General features: G+C 42.7%; 1 protein-coding gene and 1 long non-coding RNA gene across 3 annotated transcripts in view; one reads left to right on the forward strand and one right to left on the reverse strand.

Moving 5' to 3' along the window:
• LOC128124465 (uncharacterized) overlaps positions 1-25,399 on the forward strand; it is a 41,834-nt gene that overhangs the window by 12,177 nt on the left and 4,258 nt on the right. The window lies entirely within an intron of this gene.
• Nmrk1 (nicotinamide riboside kinase 1) overlaps positions 3,760-25,399 on the reverse strand; it is a 29,392-nt gene continuing 7,752 nt past the window's right edge. The window contains exons 3-10 of one of the 2 annotated variants that reach the window (XR_008222879.1): positions 25,179-25,269; positions 24,872-24,920; positions 19,316-19,463; positions 19,161-19,232; positions 18,107-18,213; positions 14,872-14,955; positions 7,975-8,301; positions 3,760-6,001 (exon numbers count right to left, since the gene is read on the reverse strand). Coding sequence is in view for 1 of the 2 variants with exons in the window: in XM_052760765.1 (XP_052616725.1) it covers positions 8,294-8,301; positions 14,872-14,955; positions 18,107-18,213; positions 19,161-19,232; positions 19,316-19,463; positions 24,872-24,920; positions 25,179-25,269 (559 nt within the window). In the remaining variant the exon portion in view is untranslated. Of the gene's footprint in view, positions 6,002-7,285; positions 8,302-14,871; positions 14,956-18,106; positions 18,214-19,160; positions 19,233-19,315; positions 19,464-24,871; positions 24,921-25,178; positions 25,270-25,399 lie in introns of those variants that run through there. The other variant, XM_052760765.1, reaches the window with a different exon arrangement.

Here is a 25,399-nt window from a genome sequence, read left to right on the forward strand (position 1 = left end):
GCTTCCACCAGAACATTCCAGACTCTTTGGGTATATGGATGCCAGGGTGCCAGGGGCTGAGGTGGAGCTTCCAGCAGAACATTCCAGACTCTTTGGGTATATGGATGCCAGGGTGCCAGGGGCTGAGGTGGAGCTTCCACCAGAACACTCACAGGTTGAATAATCTCTTACAAAAGCTGAGGGTCACTCTCATATCATCTCACACCCTAGAGGAAATATACTGTTCACCCCATCCATTCAGTTTTTACAGAATGAAACGGATTAAAATGATATAAAGAGAAGCTTTGAAGGGGAAAGAATCATAATTTTAAAAACCCCAAGGGTTATAAGTGACTCACCTCTAGCCATAGTGACAGGCTTAGATCTGTCTAATAAACTTTTAACAGCTTTTGCATTTGCTGGGCCTCTGAGACTTTCCCAGATGATTTCATAACATGCTATTTGATCTTGAGAGCAGTCTTAGGTCTGTAGGATGGAGTCAAGAGGGTTGGGATTGAAAGATGGATCTAATAATAGTGAACACTCACCAGGTGCCAGGCATTTGATGACACTTTACATCAACCCATAATCAATTTCGTCAGGCACAACAGAATGATTTCAATTTTGTGCTAAGTTCAGTTTCTTTAGGCTTCAAGAGGTAAAGAGCACAAATGTGCTCAAGCTCCCAAGTTAAATGAAAACATAGGTTTATCTTTCTCTGTTCTATGCAATTTCTATTAATTTCCTCCATGCATTTCATTGAAAACATAATTTCCAGGCAGTACACATCATCTCTATTAGTGGCTCCATCTCCTTAGTTACTCTTCTAACTTCTGGTTTCATCTGAATATAAAGCAAATCATGGTTTCCAATTGCAGCAAGTAAATCTTTCTTCTTCGTGTGATTTGTGACTTACTGTAAGCACTAACAATAATCTGAGATAATCCTTCATAAATGTTAACTTTACTCTCAGGTAAAGTGTTGTGTATTACAACACAACCACAGAATCTTAAAAAAAAACTTTTAATAGTGTACAAAATGGGTGGCTAAGGATGGTGCTGGTGTAATTGAAAGGTGGGTTCAGGAAGCTGGGTGTCTTAGTCACTGTTCTATTGCTGTGAAGAGACTCCATGACCAAGGGAACTCTTACGAAAGAAAGCATTTAATTGGGGGCTTGATTACAGTTTCAGAGACTTAGTCCATTAACATCACGGCAGAAAGCATGGGAGCAGGCATGCGCAGCACTGGAGCAGTAGATGAGGGAGACTACTGGATCCTGGTCTGGAGGTGGTGGTGGGGGCGGGGGGCGGGGGGTGGTGGGGAGAGGAAAAGAAAGAGTGGAGGCAAGGGGAGAGGGAGAGACTGGGCCTGCTTGGGCTTTTGAAATCTCAAAGCCCACCCCCAGTGACACATTTCCTCCAACAAGGCCACACCTGCTAATCCTACTAATCCTTTCGTCCACTCCCGGGGTGACTAAGCATTCAAACACATGAACATATGGGGGCCATTCTTAGTCAAACCACCACACTGAACCACAGAGTTTGGGGACTGGCAGGGACTCATAAGACAGGATAGCATAGAGGTTAAGAGTGTCACTACTTGAGTCATAAAAGCTGCTGGAAGCATGACCTTGGGTAGTTATTGAACCATATATAGTCTCATAATTATATGGTTGTTCGAACATTAAATAATGTATGTTACCCTTCGTATAGTTAAAAATATGAGTTGTAGAATATAAAGCAAGCATGTCTAAAAGATTCATTTAAGAAATTAATAAGCTGGCAAGATAGTAAGGCTGGCTCAGAGAGAATTAGAGACAGTATTTGTGGTATCTGTAAGAATACTACTGGAATAATATCACTTTGATATAAATCTGGTCCCTGTATAGAGCAATTAGCTGAAACTTTTAGGGTTGTTGTCTCTACCAGAAAAATGATTTGCATCTCTGCCGGCCATATTAATTTTGCTTATCAGCTGTTTTCAAGTGGGGAGTGGTTTTGTCCCTAGGGGGCATTGGTAATGGGAAACATGCTGAAGTTACAACTCGGGGTGGGGGTGGGGGGTGCAAAAGAAGACAGGGATGGTTGTAAGTACTCTGCAGTGTGTACTACACCACCCATAGAAGACCTCTCTAGACTCAAATGCCAGCAGGGTCGAGGAGACAGGGGTGGTTGTAAGTACTCTGCAGTGTGTACCACACCACCCATAGAAGACCTCTCTAGACTCAAATGCCAGCAGGGTCAAGAGAGAAAACCTGGTGGTGTTTGTGCAGGTTAACATCTACACTTACAAGATCTAAACTGTTCTACTCAGGAGAGAACCGGATAATCTTTGGTCGAGTCAGCTCACCCTGAAGGGGCAGGAAAAAACCACCTTTTCCTGTTTCCAGGCTTTAGAGGACAGTTCTTCACTCCTACCCTCCCTTTGTTTGGAGTTTTTGAGGCATAGAAGGTATCACCGCGTAGTCCAGGCTAGCCTGGAACTGGCAGTTGTGCATCAGCCTTCTAAATGTTGGCGTTACAGGCTTTGCCAGCCGTCAAAACAGAATTTTGTTTGCCTGGTTTTTATTTTTATTTTTTTGTTGTTGAATTTTTGTTTTCTCAGACTGACCTCAAACTCAGCATGTAGCTGAGACTGGCCTTGAACTCCTGATCCTCCTGACCCCACCCTGACCTTCTGTCTGCCATCACATCCGGCAGCACATTTTCTTATTAGCATTTGACACTGTGTGTCAATATGGTTAATGCTCAGTAAAGGTTATTATTGTAGAATTTCAGATTCTATGTGGGTGTCTACATGCTTGTGTGATAAACAAAACCCTCAGCAGCCTTGGACTCTTTTAAAGAACATTGTGACAGTATCACTATTGGAAATGACTTTCCTGTCAGGTGACTTCTTCATGGTCACTTTGAAGTGCTAAGAAAATCCATATAATCTTCAAACTAATCTACGATAGGTTGTATTTTAAAAGGCAAGTCACATTTTAAAAAGTAACTTGAGGGGCTGGAGAGATGGCTCAGAGGTTAAGAGCACTGGCTGCTCTTCCAGAGGTCCCGAGTTCAATTCCCAGCACCCACATGGTAGCTCACAACCATCTGTAATGAGATCTTGTGCCCTCTTCTGGTGTGCAGACATAGTGCAGGCAAAATACTGTATATATAATAAATAAATAAATCTTTAAAAAAAAAAAAAGTAACTTGAAATACCAGACTCAAAAACCCAGCCTCTCTTTTTCCCCAAGGGACTATACTGTCAAATGGAGAGCATCCAAGATGTAGAGAGAAAACCCACTAGATACCTGATGTGAAAAAGTTAGGGAAGTGCAAAAATCAGAGTTGCAGTTTGTGGCACATTAATTGACTGGCTTATTAATCGATGGGGCTGGGGACCGTGTGTCAAGGCAAGATCTCTGTCACTGAACTATATCTAGGCTCCGTCTGGAGCACTTCTGATTGGCTAACACATTCTTTTTTTCTTATGGGCAAATGGTGTATGCATAATATCTCAGAAACAAGAAATGGAAAATGAAAAGAAATACAGGAAATAGAGATGCACAGTTTTCCAAATTCATCTTCTATAATTAGTTGAACAGCATGCCCAATAGTTGTATTAGTTCTGAGTACATCTGGCAGGAAGGCCACATAATAATGAAAACTAGAAGCTAATATATAAAGAATTGAATGCATTACCTATATAAAATCAGTAATTATTTTAAAATGTAACAATTGTGTTAATATAAATATAATAGTATATAAAATACATAAATGAATGAAATGTTTAAAATAGACCCATATGTTTAAAGTAGGTACAATGTGAAACAATAGGATATACACATAATTTCATAAACACAAGTGATATTTATTACATAAACAAAAATAATCAAAAAATTGGGGCTAGTAAGAAGCACCAAGAACTAAGACAGAAGAGGAACTTCCCCATCCTGTGGGGCTGAGAAGACACCCAAGGAGCCTTCTCTGACTGCTCTGAGGGCACTGCCAGAACCCACTGAATGACAGAGGTCATGCTGGCACATTTTCGGGAGGGTCATTCTTTAGAATTTTGAGGGAGTCCATCCTCTCCCGTGGTACTCCACCACAGCTGCTGGCTCTAGGGGCTGCTACCTTCCCTAGACCTATGATCTGGACTCTGGGGGAAGCCATGTTTGCTGCAGGCTCCTGGCTGGCAAACCCCCTGCTGTTTTTCCAGCGGTGACTATGGGGATGATTGACAGCTGTTAGTCGTCACACTCTGTCAGTGTGAGCACTTCAGTGTGTGCAGCTGCTATCTGCTGACTACAGGAGTAACTGAAGAGGTCCTCCCTGGGTCACTGATGCCACCGTCACCTAAAATGTCATCGCTAAGACCCTACTACAAGCTACAGAAGTTTGAGGTGGGGACTAGTAGTCTACATTCTTAGCAAATCTTCCAAATGATTCTCAGATACACTAAAGGGTAGGAACTAGTAAAGTTTCAGAAATGTGCATGAGTGGGTGTGACAGAAAGACACACACACACACACACACACACACACACACACACACACACACACACAAACACAGAGAGAGACATAGAGAGGCAGGTGGGGGAGGGAAAAAGAAAAGCTCACAGAGATTTCTCTGCTCTAAGCTTTAGTCTCAACTTCCTCAGCGTCTGGATCCATGGGCACAAACATATCAGGTATGCCCACTTCAGTGACCCGCTGTCCCTGATGTTGTCAAGGTCATGCTACTCTGACTAGAGCCTCTGAGCTACCATTAAAAACTTCAATGAATGTCTGTATGTACACAGAAGTGGTGAGCAATGCCTACCTTGCCTTTTCCATATCTATATTTCCTTCACTTTGGACCACTGACAGCATATTGAAGGATTAGCCTGTGCCAAAAATCCAAGGTCAGCACAGGAGCTCATCATTGTGCCCTGCCCTGTGGCTAACCTCATGAGCTGGCTAGCTTCCCTGACTAGGCTCCAAATCCAGAACAGAAAGCTCCATCCCCTCTGCCCAGGGCCCTTGCTTGGTTCCTTCCCAGGGAGGGAGAGGTGGTACATTTTAGTAGGCTATTTCTCTGAGGTTCTCTGCTCTAAAATGGAAAATCTATGTCCATGCTGATGTACTCTGGGGTGATGGCCCGGCCCTGCTCCTACCATTAGCTAGCTGCGTGGAATGGTCTAGCTCACTGGCTCTGGTTTCAGAGTCCATACTGAGCCAGAATCGGGACAGACAGTAACATTCTAAGATCTTACGATTCTAAATAATAAACAAACTCACTCTTTTTTTTTTTTCGAGACAGGGTTTCTCTGTGTAGCTTTGTGCCTTTCCTGGAACTCACTTGGTAGCCCAGGCTGGTTTCGAACTCACAGAGATCCGCCTGCCTCTGCCTCCCAAGTGCTGGGATTAAAGGCATGAGCCACCACCACCAGGCCAACAAACTCACTCTTAAATGTTAAACTGGTACCTAAAAAGGTAAAGCTTGAATTGTATCCATTGGTGATAGACGGTGCGTCTCAGTGCATAGTCTTTACTCAACCTTTGCTGATCTTGTCTTCATTTCTCTGTGTGTGAGGCATACATGTGCATGTGTTTGTGTACATGTGTGTGTGCACATGAATATGCACTTGGATACAAAGGCCAGAGTTTGACATTGGGCATCTTCCTTTATTGCTTTCTACCTTATTTTTTGAGACAGGGTCTCTCACTACACCCAGGGCTTGTCAGTTCAGGTAGAGTGGCAGACCAGCGCGAGTCCTCTCAGGTCTCTGTCTCTCCAGCCCTAGCAAAGCAGTTGAGTGCTGCTGCACCAGGCTTTTTCTTTTTACTTATTTATTTATTTAATGCCAAATGCTGTTTATTGAAGGACAGGGTTTTCATGTGAGTACTAGGAATCCAAACTCCGGTCCTCATGCTCATGTGGCAAGTACTTCTGGTTGGGAGCCTTAGCCTTTAAGCCATTTCTCCAGCCCCAGTCTTGTCTTTTCCATCTTCTGGCATGTTTAATACCAAGCACAAGTCTTCAGGCAGCACATCCTAAGGGGACCGAGAAAGCGCAGATTTTAGCAGGCTCGCTCCTTGTCAGTACAAAGAGCAGACACTTGCTCCCTGTATCTTTTTGGATTCAGTATGATCACTAACGAATAAAGGGCAACTGTAATATGAAACAATACATACAGAGAACAAGCACTGGAATTTTTTATTTTAAATTCCTGATTTATGGGGTTGGGGATTTAGCTCAGTGATAAAGCGCTTGCCCAGCAAGCGCAAGGCCCTGGGTTCGGTTCGGTCCTCAGCTCTGTTCGGGGGTGGGGGGGGGGGGGAGGGGGGGGGGCGGGGGTGGAATTCTTGATTTATTTCTTACTGATAATGGTAAGCAAAAGATGGTAGTTTTAGCAAACTTAATACAATGTTTCCATTTTTAATGTCCATTGTTCAGTTTCCTCACCACACTCCCCCCCATAAGGCAATCTTTCTCTGTTTAAGTTTTCAATGCTGAAACAGAGCAAAAAATTAAGTATAATAATTCTCTATCACACCTTTATGGTGGAGGGGCATCTCAGAAATTCTTAAGAGGTCTGAACGATTTATGTACATAAAACGTACAATCTATAGACATGAAAATGTGTATTACAGAAGGGCATGGTGGTGCACACCTTTAATCCCAGCACTCAGAAGGCAGAGGCAGATGGATCTCTATGAGTTCCAGGCCAGCCTGGTCTATATAATGATATCCAGGTCAGCTAAGGCTTCATAGTAAGAGACTATGTCTCAAAATCAAACAAAAATATATACTGTGTTTTCCCACAAAATCAACAAAGTCTACTATGATAATGACAACCATTTAGTTTTGACAGAATCTTGTTAGGGAGGGGAAGCAGGCAGAAGCTGTGGCAGATAGTTTCAGTTCCTATTTCACCCTCCTTTCCTGCTAAAATATCCTTGCTCTGTCCTGTGGCAATGTTCCAAGGCAATGAATGAATCAAGACTGGCATGAGCTTATCATTATGGCATCCTCTTCCCAGCCCCCCAGGCAGTGAGCAGTGACCATATGGCCCAGTTCGGACAGGAACTGCGGGAAAAGAAGCAAGGTCAGAGAGGGCCTTGAAGGCCACAGGGGAATTTTGACACTTACCCTTTAATCAGGACTTTTAACAGCTTGGCCAAAAACATGTATGTAGCTGCTAATTTGAGCCTTGGTTTTGTTTATGTTTTGTGTTTTTTATATTGTGTATAACCAAAAACACTCACTGGTTATCAATGGATTTTAGAAATTAAGAAATAATGACAACTGACCAAATGAGGCAATATGACAATATGTAAGAATTGAGAAGATTGTGCGCAATCTATTTTATTATTAATAAACCAAATTTATATTTGAATTAGGACTGCTCTACATGGATACATAATTTTAATCCCAGCATTGAAAAAGGCATTAAGAAATTATATAATTCCCATCCCCTGCCTGTGACTTTTAAAGAAAGGTTCTGGTTTTCCATATGACTGAAGAAATTATGTGATTTTGTAATTCTAGTGCTAGTTTCAGAAAATCAAATAAAACACCCCAAATCCTTCTATGGATATAAAAATCTCATCCCAGACACACTGGTATTGGACAAGCAGAAGAAAACCTATACCACAAAGCACAAAGTCTCCAGACACTGCAGTAAACTGCTGACTCAGCCAATGTGAGACCATTATTTTGGGTCATGCTGCTGGTTGCAGGTGGGGAGCATTGCTATGAGATTTCAGACAACAGCATTTTTCAAATTATATAACTAATGCCATGAAAACTAGAAAAAAAAATGCCGTGTAGTATACAAGGTTCATTTCGTAGTGTTTGAGTGTGTGTATACAACACAAATATACATAATAATGTGGACACACAACTATACACACAAATGCAGAAACACACAACACAATACTCATTGCTGGACTAGACACCAATCTTTTTCTCATGCTAGGAACTAGTCAGGAAAATCTGACCTCCATTCTTTAAAGGAACTGACCCTTTGTGCATGACCTGTGCTGTGCCTCCTGCAGAATGAGAGCAAGCCATTCTTGCATTCATGAGAGGTTCCTGTCCAATGGCATGGACACATATTGCTCTACAGATTGTGAAAAGTGTGATTAAAAAAATGAACAAAGATACAGAAGGGATGTCACTGTCCTGCAGGACATACTGCATTCTGGTTAATGTTCTTCAGCACATCCCTCCACGTGTCTTTCTTTCTTTCTTTTTTTTCCCCCAACATAGGGTTTTGCTGTCTTTCAAGTTTCTTAATCCATCCCAGGAGGACTTGCTGCATTCCATCTTTGTGCTGTTACTCACACACCTTAGGAATAAAGAGAAAAATATGAATACCCCAAGTCTTATTTGATTAGATCTTCACACCCAATACCTAAGAACGTTAAGATTACAAAGATTTTTGAGGCAAAAATTCTGCTTTCTCCATAAAGAACCACTCTGAATACAAATCCTGTTGTTTTAATCCTTGCATCAAATTTTGAGCCTATCTTTAGAAATTAGACGCCTCAACAGTTAATGAAGACTCATTACTAAGAATGAATGACTGCTGAGCGCTAAGCCATAAACAGGGCATATATGTATATGTGTATATATATATATATATATATATATATATATATATATATATATATACACACACATATATATCACTACCCTGCTTCCCAAGGCTCAAAGAACATTTTGGAAGATGGGGCAGAAGGGATTAGAGAGGTGGAATATGGGGAGAAGAGTGAAACGCTATCTTCTGAACTGGAAGTGAACTCACTGCAGCTACGGTCTCATGCACAAGACCTGCCCAAGATGGGGCCCACCAATACTGTCATGATAGGGAGGGGCTCTTGACGCCCCACTCCTCCTGAGGAACTATTTGCAGTTAATTGTGTCTGGGAGAGGGGAAGTCATTTTCTTCTGTAGTGTAACCACTGGTAAGTTACCTATGTCTGGTAAACGCTCCCTACCTATGCTCACACAATTCTAATTAAACTCAGTGGTTCACAAGCAACAACAACAAAAACAAATTAACAACCAGAGTAAACATAGAAAAAAAAGACATAAAAATAGCGGGGGAGGGGAGTATACTGGGAAGAAGGGGTTCAGAGGGAGTGGGAGAGTGGTGAGAGAGGATTATGGGTAATGGAAATGACAAAGTACATTATATACGTGTACATAATCATCAAACAATGAAAAACAGAAAGTCCAGATGCCCAATGTCATTTGCAATCGGCATAGATACTTGACTGTAGGAAAGGAAAACTTTGAGGACCAGAGGTGCATCAAAGGGCAGCTGCATGCAGCATGCTTTTTGTTTTTGAGTGTTGTCTGGAGAAGTATTATAGCCTTCAATCCACTGTCTTTTTTTTTTTTTGTTTGTTTTTTTTGTTTTTTCGAGACAGGGTTTCTCTGTGTAGCTTTGCGCCTTTCCTGGAACTCACTTGGTAGCCCAGGCTGGCCTCGAACTCACAGAGATCCACCTGGCTCTGCCTCCCGAGTGCTGGGATTAAAGGCGTGCGCCACCACCGCCCGGCTCAATCCACTGTCTTAAATGAAGGAGACTTAGCTGAATTGTTCAGGAGTTCAAGAAAATACCTGATCCATTCTTATTCCTCAGTTTTTTTTTTTTTTTTTTTTTTTTCAGTGAAAACTGTAGCTAGAGTTTTCCTGCCTGGCCCACAGTCAGGACAAATCTCTGTCACCCGCCAGTCCCACAGCCTCTCAGACCCAACCAAGTAAACACAGAGACTTATATTGGTTACAAACTGTATGGCCGTGGCAGACTTCTTGCTAACTGTTCTTACAGCTTAAATTAATCCATTTCCATTAATCTATACCTTGCCACATGGCTCGTGGCTTACCGGCATCTTCACATGCTGTTTCTCATCATGGCGGCTGGCAGTGTCTCTCTGACTCAGCCTTCCACTTCCCAGCTTTATTCTCCTCCTTGTCCCGCCTATACTTCCTGCCTAGCCAATGACCAATCAGTGTTTTATTTACCAACCAATCAGAGCAACACATTTGCCATACAGAACATCCCACAGCAGAAAACATCTTTTCAGCAGTATTTAATTGCTGAAATAAGTAAAATGTAAAAATGATTGCACTTTCTAACCAAAACTGCTTCTGAGAACTTATTTCAAGAACATAATTCAAAAAGAAAACTAGCCGGGCGGTGGTGGCGCACGCCTTTAATCCCAGCACTCGGGAGGCAGAGCCAGGCGGATCTCTGTGAGTTCGAGGCCAGCCTGGTCTCCAAAGCGAGTTCCAGGAAAGGCGCAAAGCTACAGAGAAACCCTGTCTTGAAAAACCAAAAAAAAAAAAAAAAAAAAAAGAAAACTAACAGTATACACAGATGTGTGTATGTGTGGGGGAGCGAGAGAGAGACATACAGAGACAGACAGACAGACAGACAGACAGACAGACACACACACACACACACACACACACACACACACACACACACACACACTGTGGGGGTGGGTGGGGATTAAACCCAGGGCCTCATGTTAGGCAAGCACTATGTATTGGCTAGTTTTATGTCAACTTGACGGAAGCTAGAGTTATCTGAAAGTATAGAATCTCAATTGAGAAAATGTTTCCATAAGATCAGGCTGCAGACAGTAGGACATTTTCTTAATTAGTGATTGATGGGAGAGAGCCTAGCCCATTTTGGGTGGAGCTACTCCTGGGCTGGTAGTCTTGGGTTCTATAAGAAAGCAGACTAAGCAAGCCATGATGAGCAAGGCAATAAGGAGTACCCTTCCATGGCCTCTGCATCAGCTCCTGCCTCCATCCTGGCTTGTGTGAGTTCCTGTCATCACTGTTCTTATCTAGGGACTTATTGCTCATCTTATATTTGCAAAGGATAAGGCACTACTATCTTTGAACATTAAAATACACATAATTCAAAACTTTTCAGAAACTTTCTAAAAATTATAGCTAAACATTACTCTAGTCAAGTAATCAGTGAATCTGGTAACAATCTAGTTGTTCCTGTTGCCTGGGGATCAAGATGCAGAACTCTCAGCTCCTTCTTGAGTATCATGTCTGCCTGCATGTAGCCATGTCCCTCCATGACGATAATGGACTAAACCTCTGACACAGTCAGCCAGTCCAATTAAATGTTTTCCTTTATAAGAGCTACCATGGTCATGGTGTCTCTTCACGGTAATAGAAACCCTAACCTTCCTGGGTTATTTATCTTTTACATTTATGCATCAATTTATTACCTTATTACAATCATGACTGTATATTCTTATAATGAAGAATTTGCTGAACAGGGTTATGCAAAGTGAAAAAACCAGAGTCAACATTTGACATGTTAGAAAGGTCACCTTGGCTCTCTGAGGCTTAGGGCTAAAGCAGGCTGTGCTGAGGATACTTCTGGCTGGAAGAACTTGGAAAGGTGATGGGTTACTATAAATAGCACAGTAATTTATCTCTGCAATGGAAGGCGACCATAAATCTTGGAGGCAGGAAAAATGGATCTATTTCCAAGCTTTTTCTCTTCTAGTGTTTCTTTTATTATTTTATCTCTATCTTGTATCCAGAACAGAAGCTAGGTAGCCTTGAGAAGAATACTTCTCATCTGCCTCTAGATGCAGCAGGCAGGAAAGGGGTGTGTGTGTGTGTGTGTGTGTGTGTGTGTGTGTGTGTGTGTGTGTGTGTGTGTGTGTACATGCACATTTAAGTCCCATACACAGATATGTACTATCTTGTGGCTTCACAGCATCTACTGCAACATGCTAGCTGTTCCTGGCTCTTGTGGACTAAAGGCAAAAGAAGGATTTGGGGTGGTATGGGGTATAATACATCTGAGGAACATGACCAAAGCTTCCACTGTCTTTATTGTTAGACAGATCCTAAGGCCAAACTCCAGTATACAACTTAATCACTAAAAAACACTGGACCTAAGTCTTGGCCATTACTGGGAAGACAGATAACTAGTATCTGGGCACTAAAACACCCCGAAGCCTCTCACTGGGCCAGAAAGAGGATCTGGTCTCTTTCAGATAAATAGTTCTGGCTCAGGGTTATCATTTATAAAGGCTGAGCCACTCACATCACCCCACCACTCTTGATCTATTTATGTGGGTGCCCTGGGCTGCATTATGGGAGGCTAACCTTCCATCAGAGTAACAGATGGCAGGGGTGAGGTGGTGGGAGTGAGTTGGCAGGGGTGAGATGGTGGGAGTGAGATGGCAGGGGTGAGATGGCAGGGGTGGGGTGGCAGGGTAGGGTGGCAGACTTGGTAAGGATTATTGGTTCTATTTATATGAAGAAAATTTAACATGGTCCTACAATTTCCTTAAAGGGCTTCCTGCCTATGAGAAGGGCTGACCTCATATAGTCAGGATCAATGGATGCCCAGATGGCCTGGATGGCTCTAGTCATAGAGGAAATACTGACGAGAGGGGAAATGTGGTGACATATTGTGTACCCTAATAAAGCTTGCCTGAGGATCACAGGACAGAGGCAGCCACCAGATTAGACATAGAGGCCAGACAGCAGTGGCACACACCCTTAATCCTATCACTCGGGAAGCAGAGATCTGTCTGGATCTCTGTGAGTTCAAGGCCATACTGAAAACAGAGCCAGGCAGTGGTGGCACACACCTTTAATCCCAGTACTGGGAAGCACACATGCCTTTAATCCCAGGAAGTGATGGTTGGATGGACAAAGGTCTATAAGGCGTGAGGAAACAGGAACTAAAGGCTTTTCAGCAGAAGCATCCCTTTCAGCTAGAGGATTTTTTGGCTAGAGCCTTTCAGATGAGGACTTAGAGGATTTCAGTCAGAGGATTCGTGGAATTGGTGAGGTGAGACGTGGCAGTGGCTTGTGCCTTTGTCTCTCTGATCTTTCAGCATTTACCCCGGTATCTGGTACTGGGTTTTTTATTATAAGACCAATTTAAGATTTGAGCAGCAGGTAAACTTAATTCTACCGAGGGACTGACCTGTGGACTACAGCAGGGTTTTCTCACCCTCAACCCTGCTACATTCTTCCCTGCTGTTGAGACTTATGCTGCTCTCTCTTTAGCCAGCTGACCATGACATTTTATCTGTGTTGGCCACAAGAATCGTTTCCCTTTTTTTGAGACAGGGCGTCACTCTGTAGCTTAAGCTATCTTTGAACTCACGATTCTTCTGCCTCATCTACCTGAGTGCTGAGATATAGGAATGCACCATCAGTTCAGCATCAGAATCATTTTTTTTTTTTAACATTTGTTTTTGTTAGGCTAGATGTGGTGGCTCATGCCTTTAATCCCAGCACTATAGAAGGAAGAAGCAGATAGATCTTTGTGAGTTTGAGGCTAGCCTAGGCTACACAGCTAGTTCCAGGCCAGTCAGGGCAACATAGTGAGAGCTTCATTTAAAAAAATTATTATTATTATTATTATTATTATTATTTGTGTGTGTGTGTGTGTGTGTGTGTGTGTGTGTGTGTGTGTGTGTGTGTGTGTGTATAAGAGAGGGGGGGCAGAGAGAGGGAAGGGGAAGGAGAAGAGTGGGAGAGAGGTACACATTCATGTGAGTGCCAGCAGAGGCCAGAAGAAAGTGTCAGCTCTCCTGGAGCTAGAGTTACAGGCAGCTGTGAGCTTCCCACTGTGGGTGCTGGGTAGTGAATTCCAGTCCTTGGCAAGAGTAGCAAGTGTTCTTAACTGCTGAGCCATCTCTACAGCTCCTGTTCTAATTCTTATAATTCAAATCTAGCAGCTGCTAGACTTAGAGTTTTGTCTTCTCAGCATAGTATTCCATTTCTCTATGGAAAAAAAATTTAAAAATCAGGTCTCAGGTGGGGGCCTTCAACCATGATGGGGTATATGATTTAGTTATGGTCAATCACAGTATGCCATTTTTTTCTGGCTGAAGTGATAGCTTTAGCAAGTCATGTGATCTAAGAAAGATAAATGTAAAAATTTTACCTGGATCATTTCAGTTGAGTTAAATTGGAAATTTACATTAAAAAAAACAAACTGTTGAAGTCTGGGTATATAACCTAGTGATGCTCAGCATATGCATGTAGGTCTGGGTTTATTGCCTGCACCACAGAAACAAGCCCATATAAAATAAATAATTTGACATCTAGGAAGTAGTAAAGGTAACTCACGAACACCCAGCTCCCCATTTATCATTTCACACTGGATACTGACAGCAGATGATCATATCTGTGGGTAGAGCAAGCTGACTTAAAAATAAACTCAAACAAAACTGTGGCAGAGCCCTGAGGATACTATCCCAGCCCTTTACTCCAGCTAACCCTAAAGCCATGGCCACCTCCAGATTTTCTTTTCATTTGAGCCAGATGCCTTCTACATCTTTCAGGAAAGTTGTGTTTGAAAAACAGAGACTTCAGCCTGGTCTACAGAGCTAGTTCCAGGACAGCCAAGGCTACACAAAAAAAAACCTGTCTAAACCAACCAACCAAACAAACAAAACCAAAAACCAAATAAACAAAAAACCAAACACCCACCCCCAAAAAAACAAAAACCAAAAAACGAAAAGCCCAGAAACTTTATAAAAAAATTTGAGAGAATAAAGCAAAAGGGGACTTCCAGCTCTATTAAAATCATCAGCATTTCAGGCCCAATGTGTCAGTCCTCACCCACCACCTCCATGAATTTAAACTATATAACATACAAACCATTGAGAGACGTAACAGGGATAAGTACTTCCAAACCTAAAGCTACCTGACAACAAAACGATGAAGATCCAGACAGGCACTGTATCTCGGACTCTGAGTTATTCTCAAGGGAAGCATGAATGAATGAATGAATGCAGTCTCTCCTTTTTGGCATTTGTGCACACCATTCTTGGAGTGCCGTGAGCTGTTCTGAAGATTCTTGTTCCTCCACCATTCGATTTGATAGAACAATATTTACCATTTTGCTTCTCTAATTCTTGCTTGACATCTTCATACACTTGAGAAAAGAGGTCCTCTTCAGATCTTGTTCCATCTAGGTAAACTGAGAAGTGGGAAATAGCAATTTAAATGTTAACAGGCTTATTAATAAAGGATGCTTTGGCATTTCTTTAAAACACCAATAGCTTTCACCAAAGAACCCAGAACTGTGACCTAAGGAAGGAAGGAGGGAGGGAAGGAATGAAAAGAGAAGGAGACAGAGGTTAAGCATTGTGCACATGGCATTCACTGTATACCTATTTCTTCTGCATTGGGACATTCCCTCCTAGAGGGAGGAAGGAGGCTCATAAGACTCCAAAGTAAATGAACTCACTGGCTCATGTGTGGTGATATATTTTGTATCAAATAAAGCTTACATGAGGATCAGAGGACAAGCCAGCCACCAGATTAAACACAGAGGCCAGGCAGTGGTAGCACACACTTTTAATCCTAGCACTTGGGAGGCAGGTATCTGTCTGGATCTCTGTGAGTTCAAAGCCACCATGGACTACATGAGATTGATTCTGTTTAGGAGAGAAACATAACCAGGCAGTGGTGGCACACACCTTTAATATCAGTACTTGGGAGTCACACACCTTTAATCCCAGCACTTGAGATCTCATGCCTTTGCTCCCAGTATTTGGGAAGCACACACACCATTAATCCCAGCACTAGGAAGGAAGTGAAATGGCTGGGCAGAGAAGGGCATATAAGGCATGAGGACTCAGGAGCTTTCAGTCAGAGGATTCGTGGAGACAGGATCTCGCCTTCCATTCGGCCTGAGGGGTCTGTTGTGGTGAGAAGTTTCTCTAGTGGCTTGTTCCTTTGTCTCTTGATCTTCCAGCAAGCTTTATTTGATACACAATCACCACACTCACGGAGCTCCTGAGATTCACAAGGCCCCTTGCGAAGGTTACATCAGCAGCAACTGCTGGGGACAGAAGACTCTCCCATGCCCAGAGCAGCCAGGAGGTTGTACAAGAAGCTCCAGGGATTCTGCTTAGAGGAGGTGTTGCCATGGTGACATGGACTTTTTTGGTGATGCAACTGTCTTTGAGTCATCACGCTCCTGTAAGTAACCCCAATAAACTCACTGGCTGACTAAGCTGGATGTGGGCAGTTTCTTTGGTTTGTTCTTGGTGCCTGACTATCACAGAATGGCAGGAGACTGCAGTGGTGCCTGGCCTCAAGAGGAGCAATTCCCCTACCCAACACATGGCCCAACTGGGATCATCTGTGACGCTTTTAAAATGTGTGTCAGTCTGGACTTTACCACACACTACCGAGACCAGAGGGATACGTATTTACATAGTTTCAGCAAAACTGGCATGAACACTTTTCGAGAAAGAGAAGTTACCTGGGTTAAAGAAAAAATGACCCTCTAGTCATAAAACAGCAAGAATGAGGAGATCTGAAGAGAAGTTGCCTGTTGGGAAGTGTGAGTGGCTAGCAGCAGAGGAAGGAACAGCATGGGAGATGATGAGAGAAATGTGTCTTGCTGTCTTTCTAGATTTTTTTATTTTCCCAAAGAGCTGGAAACCATGGACTGACTTCATTTAAACAGGGTGACCTAGTTTCTTTTCTGGAGTTTTGATAAAAACACTCTAACCAAAAGCAACTTGGGGAAGAAAGGGTTTATTTGGCTTAGACTTCCAGATCACAGTTCACTGAGGGAAGTTAGGGCTGGCAGGCAAGGTGAGAACCAGCCACAAGAACTGTGGAGGAATGCTGCTTGCTGGCGTGCTCTCTGCTCGATCGGCTAGCTTTCCTCTACAGCCCAGGCCTAACTGACTACAGAGGCATTGCTCACAATGAATGGAGCCCACCCACATCAAGCGTCAGTCAAGACAATCTGTCACAGAGATGGCCACAGGCTGACACAATCTAGGTAATCCCTCAATTTGGACTCCCTCAGAATGACTCTAGGCTGTGTGAATTTGACAGCTGACATTAACGAGGCCAAAGAACGAGGACAAAGTTAGACTTGTAGTTTAGATGGAGGGAGCGAAGTGTGTAGGAGGATGTTTCTCCTGTCCGGCACAGCAGCTGCTGGGACAGCACAACCCAACAACAGCTCTGAGGTGGACTCTGTGCCCTTGCTGCACAGATCTCAACAGAGCTACCTTCCCTGGAGGCCAACAGGCTCCTTTCAATATGGATGAGTCTCCTTTGCTCTGAAAAGTATACCAGTCCGATTCCTCTGATGTCCTGTCCAATAGACTTATGCCACTCTCTCCCCATGAGCGCTGTATAAACACTCCAGTGACAGTCTCTTAGCTCAAGGCCCAAATATTCATATTGCCTCCAAACTGGTACATTGTCTCTCAGGTACCTCAATCTTATTTCTTGCAAAACACATTTGTCCTACCTCACATATCTACAACTCCTTCATGTTTTCTCCCCTAAAATATCACCTGCTAGTTCCTGGCGGTGTCTGTCATCTTCAACACCTTTCTGCCCCAGTTCTACTGAGTACTTGTGTTCAATACTGCAACCTCTATATCTACCCTTCGGATCACGAGAGACCCTACTGAAAAGCGTAAGTATCAACCACAACCGTGTGTAGAGCCTGTCTGCAGAGAGCTTCCCTAGGACAGCCTACTAGCATGAGAGGGCCCGGCCTTGGCCTGTATCAACAGCCATAGCACATCCTCCCCTTGCTTTCTCTACTACAAACACAACAACCTCTTTTGGGTATTTCTCGTGCCTTCCTGTTCCTAGGTCTTTTCTCGGTTCTTCCTATGATCTGGATGACAATCATTCCTCCTAACTTAACTATCCCCTGCCCGCCCCACCCCAAGGCAGCTACACACAGGAGTTTAGTGACAGTTTTCTCAAGGGACCTGGAGGTGGGCAGTCCAGTCTCCCTGGTGCTTAAAGTCAGTGCTTACCTGGAGAAAAGACCTGTTTGTAAAGCTCACACTTTTAAAGCAGTTTTCCTGTGAAATCTGAGCTGGGTGAGGTAGAGACTGGGTCTGCCTCTCTTACCTTACCTTCAGGCAAGGGTAGGTCAATGAATGATCACGTGGACTCCAACATGCTTGACAAGGAGAAAAAGAAACCAGCAAGAACTGGTTTCAGAGGAGAGGATCCCTGAGATTGCCTGAGCATCTCTTTAAAAACTCCCTGAGAAAAATGATTTCCAAGTAATCCTTCCTGTACTTTGACATAAATGAGAAGTAAAAGGCCTTAAGAGAAAGGGGGGAGGTACTTACCGATCTCCCAGGTGATGGCGTTCATTTCTTGTTTGTGCTTTAGGTACATGGGCCACACGTGACCATCAAAATACCCTGGGGGGTCAGGAGGCTCATACACCCTTGTACTGGAAAAACATGCAGGAAACTTGATGTTCATACAAAATTATGACTGACAAAGTAAATGAATCCAGTCAAAATAATGTGAAAATCACTCATGTTAAATCTAAAGAGGAATTCAGCCTTTTTTTAAAAAAAAACTCAATCACAGTGAGAAAAGTAGCAAAATGGACTTAGTTCCATAATTCAAACCATAAGCCTGTAACTCATTAACACTCACAATTACCTTTTCTCAGCCTCCGGTGTTTTATAAAAGAATTATGGGACAAGTACAAGAGGAAATAAGGAGTGAGATATGGACAGGCTGGCTTCCTCACCTATTTAGCTGGTGTTCTCTGTAGTGATAGCAGAACCTGGGCACGGAGGCTGAGGAGGAAGGAGCTCACAGGATGATGCTGTGGGATGTTCTGTATGGCAAATGTGTTGCTCTGATTGGTCAATAAATAAATCACTGATTGGCCAGTGGCTAGGCAGGATGTATAGGCAGGACAAGGAGGAGAATAAAGCTGGGAAGTGGAAGGCTGAGTCAGAGAGACACTGCCAGCCGCCACGATGACAAACAGCATGTGAAGATGCTGGTAAGCCACGAGCCACGTGGCAAGGTATAGATTTATAGAAATGATTAATTTAAGCTGTAAGAACAGTTAGCAAGAAGCCTGCCACGGCCATACAGTTTGTAAGCAATATAAGTCTCTGTGTTTACTTGGTTGGGTCTGAGCTGCAGTGGGACTGGCAGGTGAGAGAGATTTGTCCTGACTGTGGGCCAGGCAGGAAAACTCTAGCTACAGGATGACACTGGACCTTCTTAGAGAAGTTCCGTGTACTACCCCAGGGGATGAGCACTTCTACAAAAAACGTCTGACTTCTGATATAAGGCTTGATCAATAATGCCACTTTCCTTGTTTTCCATTTCATCTTTTGGATAACAATGCACAGAGATGGTTTCTAAACATACCTCCTCCTCCTCTTACATTCTTCATAGGGAATGGTTAGGAAGTAACTTCTGTTCCATATGGTGTCCAGTGGCCTAAGATAACAACACTCAGTTCACAAGGCTCTGTCTCCCACCCCTGCATTCCTTCTGGTTGGTGTTAGGGTGGGGAGGCTTACCTATAGTTAAAGAGAAGGAAACCTTCGATAATTAAGATGGGAATGCCTTGAGCACTTTCCAAGGCTACTCGTCCCACAGAGTGTCCTGGGTTTTCCATCCAACATGAAACGGCTGACATCATTTTTTCCATGTTAAGCGCTTCGAGCACTGAGACAAACATAAAACATATGAAATCAATATAGCAAACTTTTTTTTTAGGTGGTTGGCTTTTGTGATAAGTATCTCCAGGGCCCTATAAATGTATGACATAAGAGCATTTCACTTATCCTTCAAGGTATCTAATAATAAATATTTAAAACACCCAATTAAAACACTAATAGAGATATATGTAAATGGTCTGAGACACTTATAGTGGAAAAACAAAGATGTACAAATGTAAAATACAATGAACAGCATGCCACTATTTCTAGCTGTAATTTTTTTTTTGATGTATTTATTGTGTATGTGTTGGGGTCAGAGGACACCTTGAGGGATCCAGTTCTGTCCTTCTACCACGGGGATCCTAGGGATGGAACTCAGGTTGTCAAAGTGCCTTTACTTACTGAGTTTTCTCCCCCGCCCCCAGCCTTGATACCATAAATTCACGGCTGACTATCCCATCAACTCCTTCCTGATATTGAAAAATTTAAAGTTTATGGTACTGGAGACTAAATACAGGATTTTGTGTGTGTTGGGTAAGCACTCAACTACTGAACTATATATCTCCAGCAAAATCTTTAAAAATCAAAATTAAATTAGGGCTGGAGAGATGGCTTGGTGGTTGAGTCCCCAATGCTCTGGCTGAGGAGCCCCTGTGGTACTGGACTAGGCCCTCTGGATAAGTGAGACAGCTGTTTGGCTTGAACTGTTTAGGGGACCCCTAGACAGTGGGACCGGGACCTGTCCTTAGTGCATGAGCTGGCTTTTTGGAGCCCAGTGCCTATGGTGGGACACTTTGCACAGCCTTGGTGCAGGGAGGAGGGGCTTGGACCTGCCTCAACTGAATGTACCAGGCTCTGCTGACTCCCCATGGGAGATCTTGCCTTGGAGAGGGTGAGAGTGAGGGGTGGGTTGGGGGGGGATGGCTGGGGAGGTGGGAGGAGGGAGGATGGGGGAAATCCGTGGTTGATATGTAAAATGAATGGGAAATCTCTTAATAAAATAAAAAGGAGAAAAGAGAAAAAAAAGAAGAAGAAGATTCATGGTCAATTCCCAGCACTGACATGGTGGCTCACAGCTGCCTGTAATTCCAATTTTGGAAGACAAAATAAACTATAGATACATTTGAAAGATAAATAACATATCATAATCTATTTGGAAAGTAGCTACTATTTTTAATTGTAAAGGATATCTTATAGATGAAAAGTTTTTTTTTAAATGTTCACAGGTGTTTTGCCTGCTTGTATGTCTGTACATATGTGTTCAGTGCTCACAGATGCCAGAAGAACACATCAGATCCCCTGGAAACTGAAGTTACATACAGTTGTAAGCTGCCATGTGGGTGCTGGGAATTGAACCTATCTGCTAGAAGGGCAATCAGTGACTAATCACCAAGCCCAGATCTCTCCAGTTCTACATGAAACCTTTAAAAAGTTATAGGATACAAATGTCATTGTAAACCCTGAAATGTGCAACTTCTAGAGCTAACAAGTATGGATCTACAGAAGCAGAACATGTATTCCTTATGCACGGTCTTCAGACCAGACCAGCAACTTGTCAGACATAAAAATTCTCAGCCTCATGCCTGGACCACTAATCACACCATGTGCCCTCCCAAGTGTTCCTACGGGAAAGTTTTAAAGGGTGGTCTAATTAAGTTAATAGAGATAAGACTATTAAGATTTTCTATGGTTATCCTGCTGGTTTGGCTAAGTGTCACTTTTTCCAGGAAACTGTCAGTTTCATCAGTTTACAAATAAATCTCATAGGAATATCCACGACTGAGGCAAGCACACATGTGCACAGACATACAAGCAGGCAAAGTACCAGGGCTTCTTTTCAACATCTGTAGGGTCTACGATCCCGCTGCTTCCCATGGTTGCTATTTGTAACTTGTACCTCCCCTAATTACTTCTTGACCCATTTTGTTGAACCCCTGTGGGGGTCACTCAGATTCCTCAAACAACAGGTTTATGTCTCCTCTCAACGTGAAGTCTTCACTATTATGTTACTGAGTCCTTGTTCCCTCTTTCTGAAACTCCATCGGTAGAGATGTTAGGTCTTTTGCTATCACTCCATCTTTCTCAATGTTCTCCCATTCAGAGTAATTTCTACCACGTGTTCAAGTTACAACTCTTTTTCTCTCATATTTATTTTTCCACTGAGCCTATCCAGAGAGTTGTAAGACTTGGGTTATTACACTTGTTTCAGTTACCAAATTTCTTCTTGACTCCTTTTTTGCATTTCTATTTCTTTCCTGGAGCATTTAAACTTTTCTCTTTCAAGCCTATCTACAGTTGCTTGCTGACCCTTTTTTACAAAGCCACTTTAAAAATCTTTGTCAGACAATTTCGACAGCGTCATCACAGAATTGGTGTTTATCAGCCATTATTTCTCTAATTCAAGTTGAGATTTTCCTGCCTCTTTGATTGACATATGCCTTTCAGGTATGTCCTGATGATCTGGGGTACTGTGTATTGAGGCTACTATCTAATCTTATTTTGCAGCCAGTCACTCTGAAGTGCACCCAGATTCAGAGGGGCATGTATGTTCAGTATCCTTACAATACCAGGTGGGTAGGAGGGGGTCATAGAGGGAAAAAGGTTCATTGCTGCTGCATGAAGGCAGAAGATCAGGCTTCCACTGGTTCCTGATGACAGCAGCTGACAAGGCCTGGGTGAGGAAGACAGAGGGGCAGCCTACACATCCTACCCCGTCTCATTCTGCCAAAGTTTGGAAATTTGGTTCACTGTTTGGTGTATCCCTAAGTTTCTCTGGTCTCACCCGGGCCTGCAGCTGCTTATAAAATAATCACTCAGAGGCTTATATTAATTATCAACTGGATGGCCTATGGCTCAAGCTTCTGGCTAGCTAGCTCTTATAACTCCACCCATTTCTATAAATCTATATGTTGCCACATGGCCATGGCATTACCGGTCTGGTGACATCTTACTCCTTTGGCAGCAGCTTGGCATCTCTCCCTGGTCTCCTTTCTCCTTTCCCTATCTCTCTTGGATTTTCCTGCCTGGCTCCATCCTGCCCTGCTATAGGCCAATACAGCTTTATTTATTAGCCAATGGGAGCAACATATATTCACAGCATACAGAAAGACATCCCACAGCAGTTTGGCTCTGCTAAATCTCCTGTGGGCGATGTAGAGGCCAAGTTACTCCACATTGCTGGTGGCAGGTTAAGGTCTTGGGGTGTAGCCCTCCACTGGCCCTGTGGATACAGCAGGGGAATAAGATTTCCCTTTTGTGCCTAGCTAAAGCAGGAGAAAAGGAAACTGTATTCTGGTAGGCCACCCTTATTCTGGTCCCTTGGTTGTAGGTTTCTTGGTGCTTTTTATGTTCATTGATGTTCATGTTGCATACATTTCCAGCACTCCAGGTCATACATGGGAAGAAATAAAGAAAACACAGTGTCTTAGGGTTTCTATTGCTGTGAAGAGACACCATGACCAAGGCACCGCTTATAAAGAAAACATTTAACTGAGGCAGCTGCTAACAGTTTCAGAGTTTTAGTCCATTATCATTTTGGTGGGACGTGGAAGCATGCAGGCAGATATGGTGCTGGAGAGGTAACCAAGTGTCCTGCATCTTGGCTTATAGGCAATAGGAAGTGGTCTGAGTATCACACTGAGGGAAGCTTGAGCAAAAGAGACCTCAAAACCCACTCCCACAGTGACACACTTCCTCCAACAAGGCCACACCTACTGCAACAATGCCACACCTCCTAATGGTGCCACTCCCTTTGGGGCCATTTTCTTTCAAACCACCACACCTCAGCCAGCATGCTGTCTTCTTTTTCAGTCCTCTTTTCTCTGTTATATTGTGTCGCAGGTTCTGGCTCAGTGAATGAGGCCAATGACAAGGGGGCAGAGAGTTAAAACCTTTCCTACGTTTCCTAGGGACCTATCTGTTAGTCCATGGAGTCCATGTGTCTTACTTCACACAAGATGTGATGATACTTAGGATTTGCTAAAAAAAAAATGCAGTTATGATAGAAAGTAAATTAGGTGTAAAACTTTGGATTCACTAAGATAGGATGGATAGTGCATTATTTTCTCTGAAGATGCTAACTACTCACAGAGATCCGCCTGGCTCTGCCTCCCGAGTGCTGGGATTAAAGGCGTGCGCCACCACCGCCCGGCTTGATAACTGTTTTTGTTGTATATACTTTTACTATGTTAAAGCTAACCCTTTTTTATTTATTTAGTTTTATACCTAATTTACTTTCTATCATAACTAAGGAAAACTATAATTCTAATTTATACCTAATTTATTCTAATTTATAAATTAATTGTTTTTTCATTTTTCATTTTACAAAATGTTTTCTAACTTTTGGAAGAAAGAAAGAGAAAAAACAACGTATCAGGATTGAACTTGACATAGAACAGCAAAGAAAGGACTTGGTCTGAAAGTTACTGTGTGTCTGCAAGAACTGTTATATAACACCGAATCCTCGGACCCACAAAGTTGAAGATAAGGAAGAGGACATTTTAGGAAAGTTCCCTTGGATGGTCTACATACATACTAATAATAGCCTGTTACATGACATTTTAGGAGAGCACCCTCAGTTGGACTACATACATATTAACGATAGCCTGTTAATTACAAAAGGCAGTAAGAACAAAAACTCTAGTCTGCTAGTCTCTGGACGAAAAGAAATGCTTTCAAGCTGACTTGAATTCTTTGGCTTCCAAACAGTATCAGCTTGGGTCAAGAGAATAAAGTGAGTCTAAAAACCATTCCAAGATTTTCTCCATAGTAAAACAAACAAACACACTTCCTGGTGCTTTGCAACCAGGAAGAGAAGCTGAAGGCCTGAAAGCTTAGTCTGGTGTAGATGAAATATTCTGGTGGGCGAGGGTCAAAGTGTAAGCATGGCTAGTCACATATGCCAGAATCAGGAATGGACAGAAGGATGGCAAACCTACCCTGTCCTAGCTTCTGGAAAAAAAAAAAAAAAATCTACCATCCCAGTTTTGAGTTTGAAATATACATCTTCAGGAAAATTTCTGTTTACTTAAATAGTTAACAGAGATCATAAAAACCTACAAAGGCAGGCTTAAAATACAGTGATATTTAAGAGAGAGAGAGAAAGAAAGAGAGAGAGATGTGTGTATGTGTGTGTGTGTGTGGGGGGGGGTGGTGTAGGGGGAGCTGCATGCCACAGCACACTTGTAGAGACCAGAGGACATCTTGTGGAGGCAGGTCTCTCCTTCCACCTTTACAAAGGCTCAAGGGAATCAAGCTCAGGTCTTCAGGCTTGTGTGACAAGTGCATTAATCCAGGGAGCCTGCCTGCCCTCTCTATTTAAACATTTAACATTATGTTAATAGAGAGAGGCATTGTTTGGATTTGAGAAAGAAAATGAATATAAGCTCATAATATTTTACATGTGACTCTACTTACCATCATACTGCAAAAATCCATTTTCATCTGTGTCTATCTCACACTCTGGCTGGAAAAGCAATAAGACATAAAATCAAAATAGTATGAAGGGCAGAAATGATGCAATTATACAATTAAGCCTTTAATAAATGCTTTGGATAATGAGGAACAAGAGCAAAGACGGTCACTGACAGATGGTGCCATCTAGTGGGCAGGTAACACTATTCGCCAAGTTCATCCTCAGCCAAAGCTTTTGGATATAATTTAATTAGCTTTGTTATTACACCTTTTTGTGTTCAATAAGTTATCTAAGAGACTTCATACGTACCTTGAAGAAGTCATCCTGGGATATTATGCTGCAATTGGGAAGGTGTTTCTGCAAGTTCTTAGCCAGGGTTGTCTTCCCACCATTTGTCACGCTAAGCCAAGAAAAATCACGAGGCCCAAGAAGACATTAGGGAACAGGGAACATTCTTCAACAATATTTTTTAAAAGGATATTTAAAACAATATTTACTGCTTGAGATAGAAATGCTCATTTTCACTGATC

The sequence above is a fragment of the Peromyscus californicus genome, unplaced genomic scaffold, assembly GCF_007827085.1.
Source record: "Peromyscus californicus insignis strain IS unplaced genomic scaffold, ASM782708v3 Scaffold_4__1_contigs__length_199733344, whole genome shotgun sequence".
In the NCBI taxonomy this organism is placed as follows: Eukaryota; Metazoa; Chordata; class Mammalia; order Rodentia; family Cricetidae; genus Peromyscus; species Peromyscus californicus.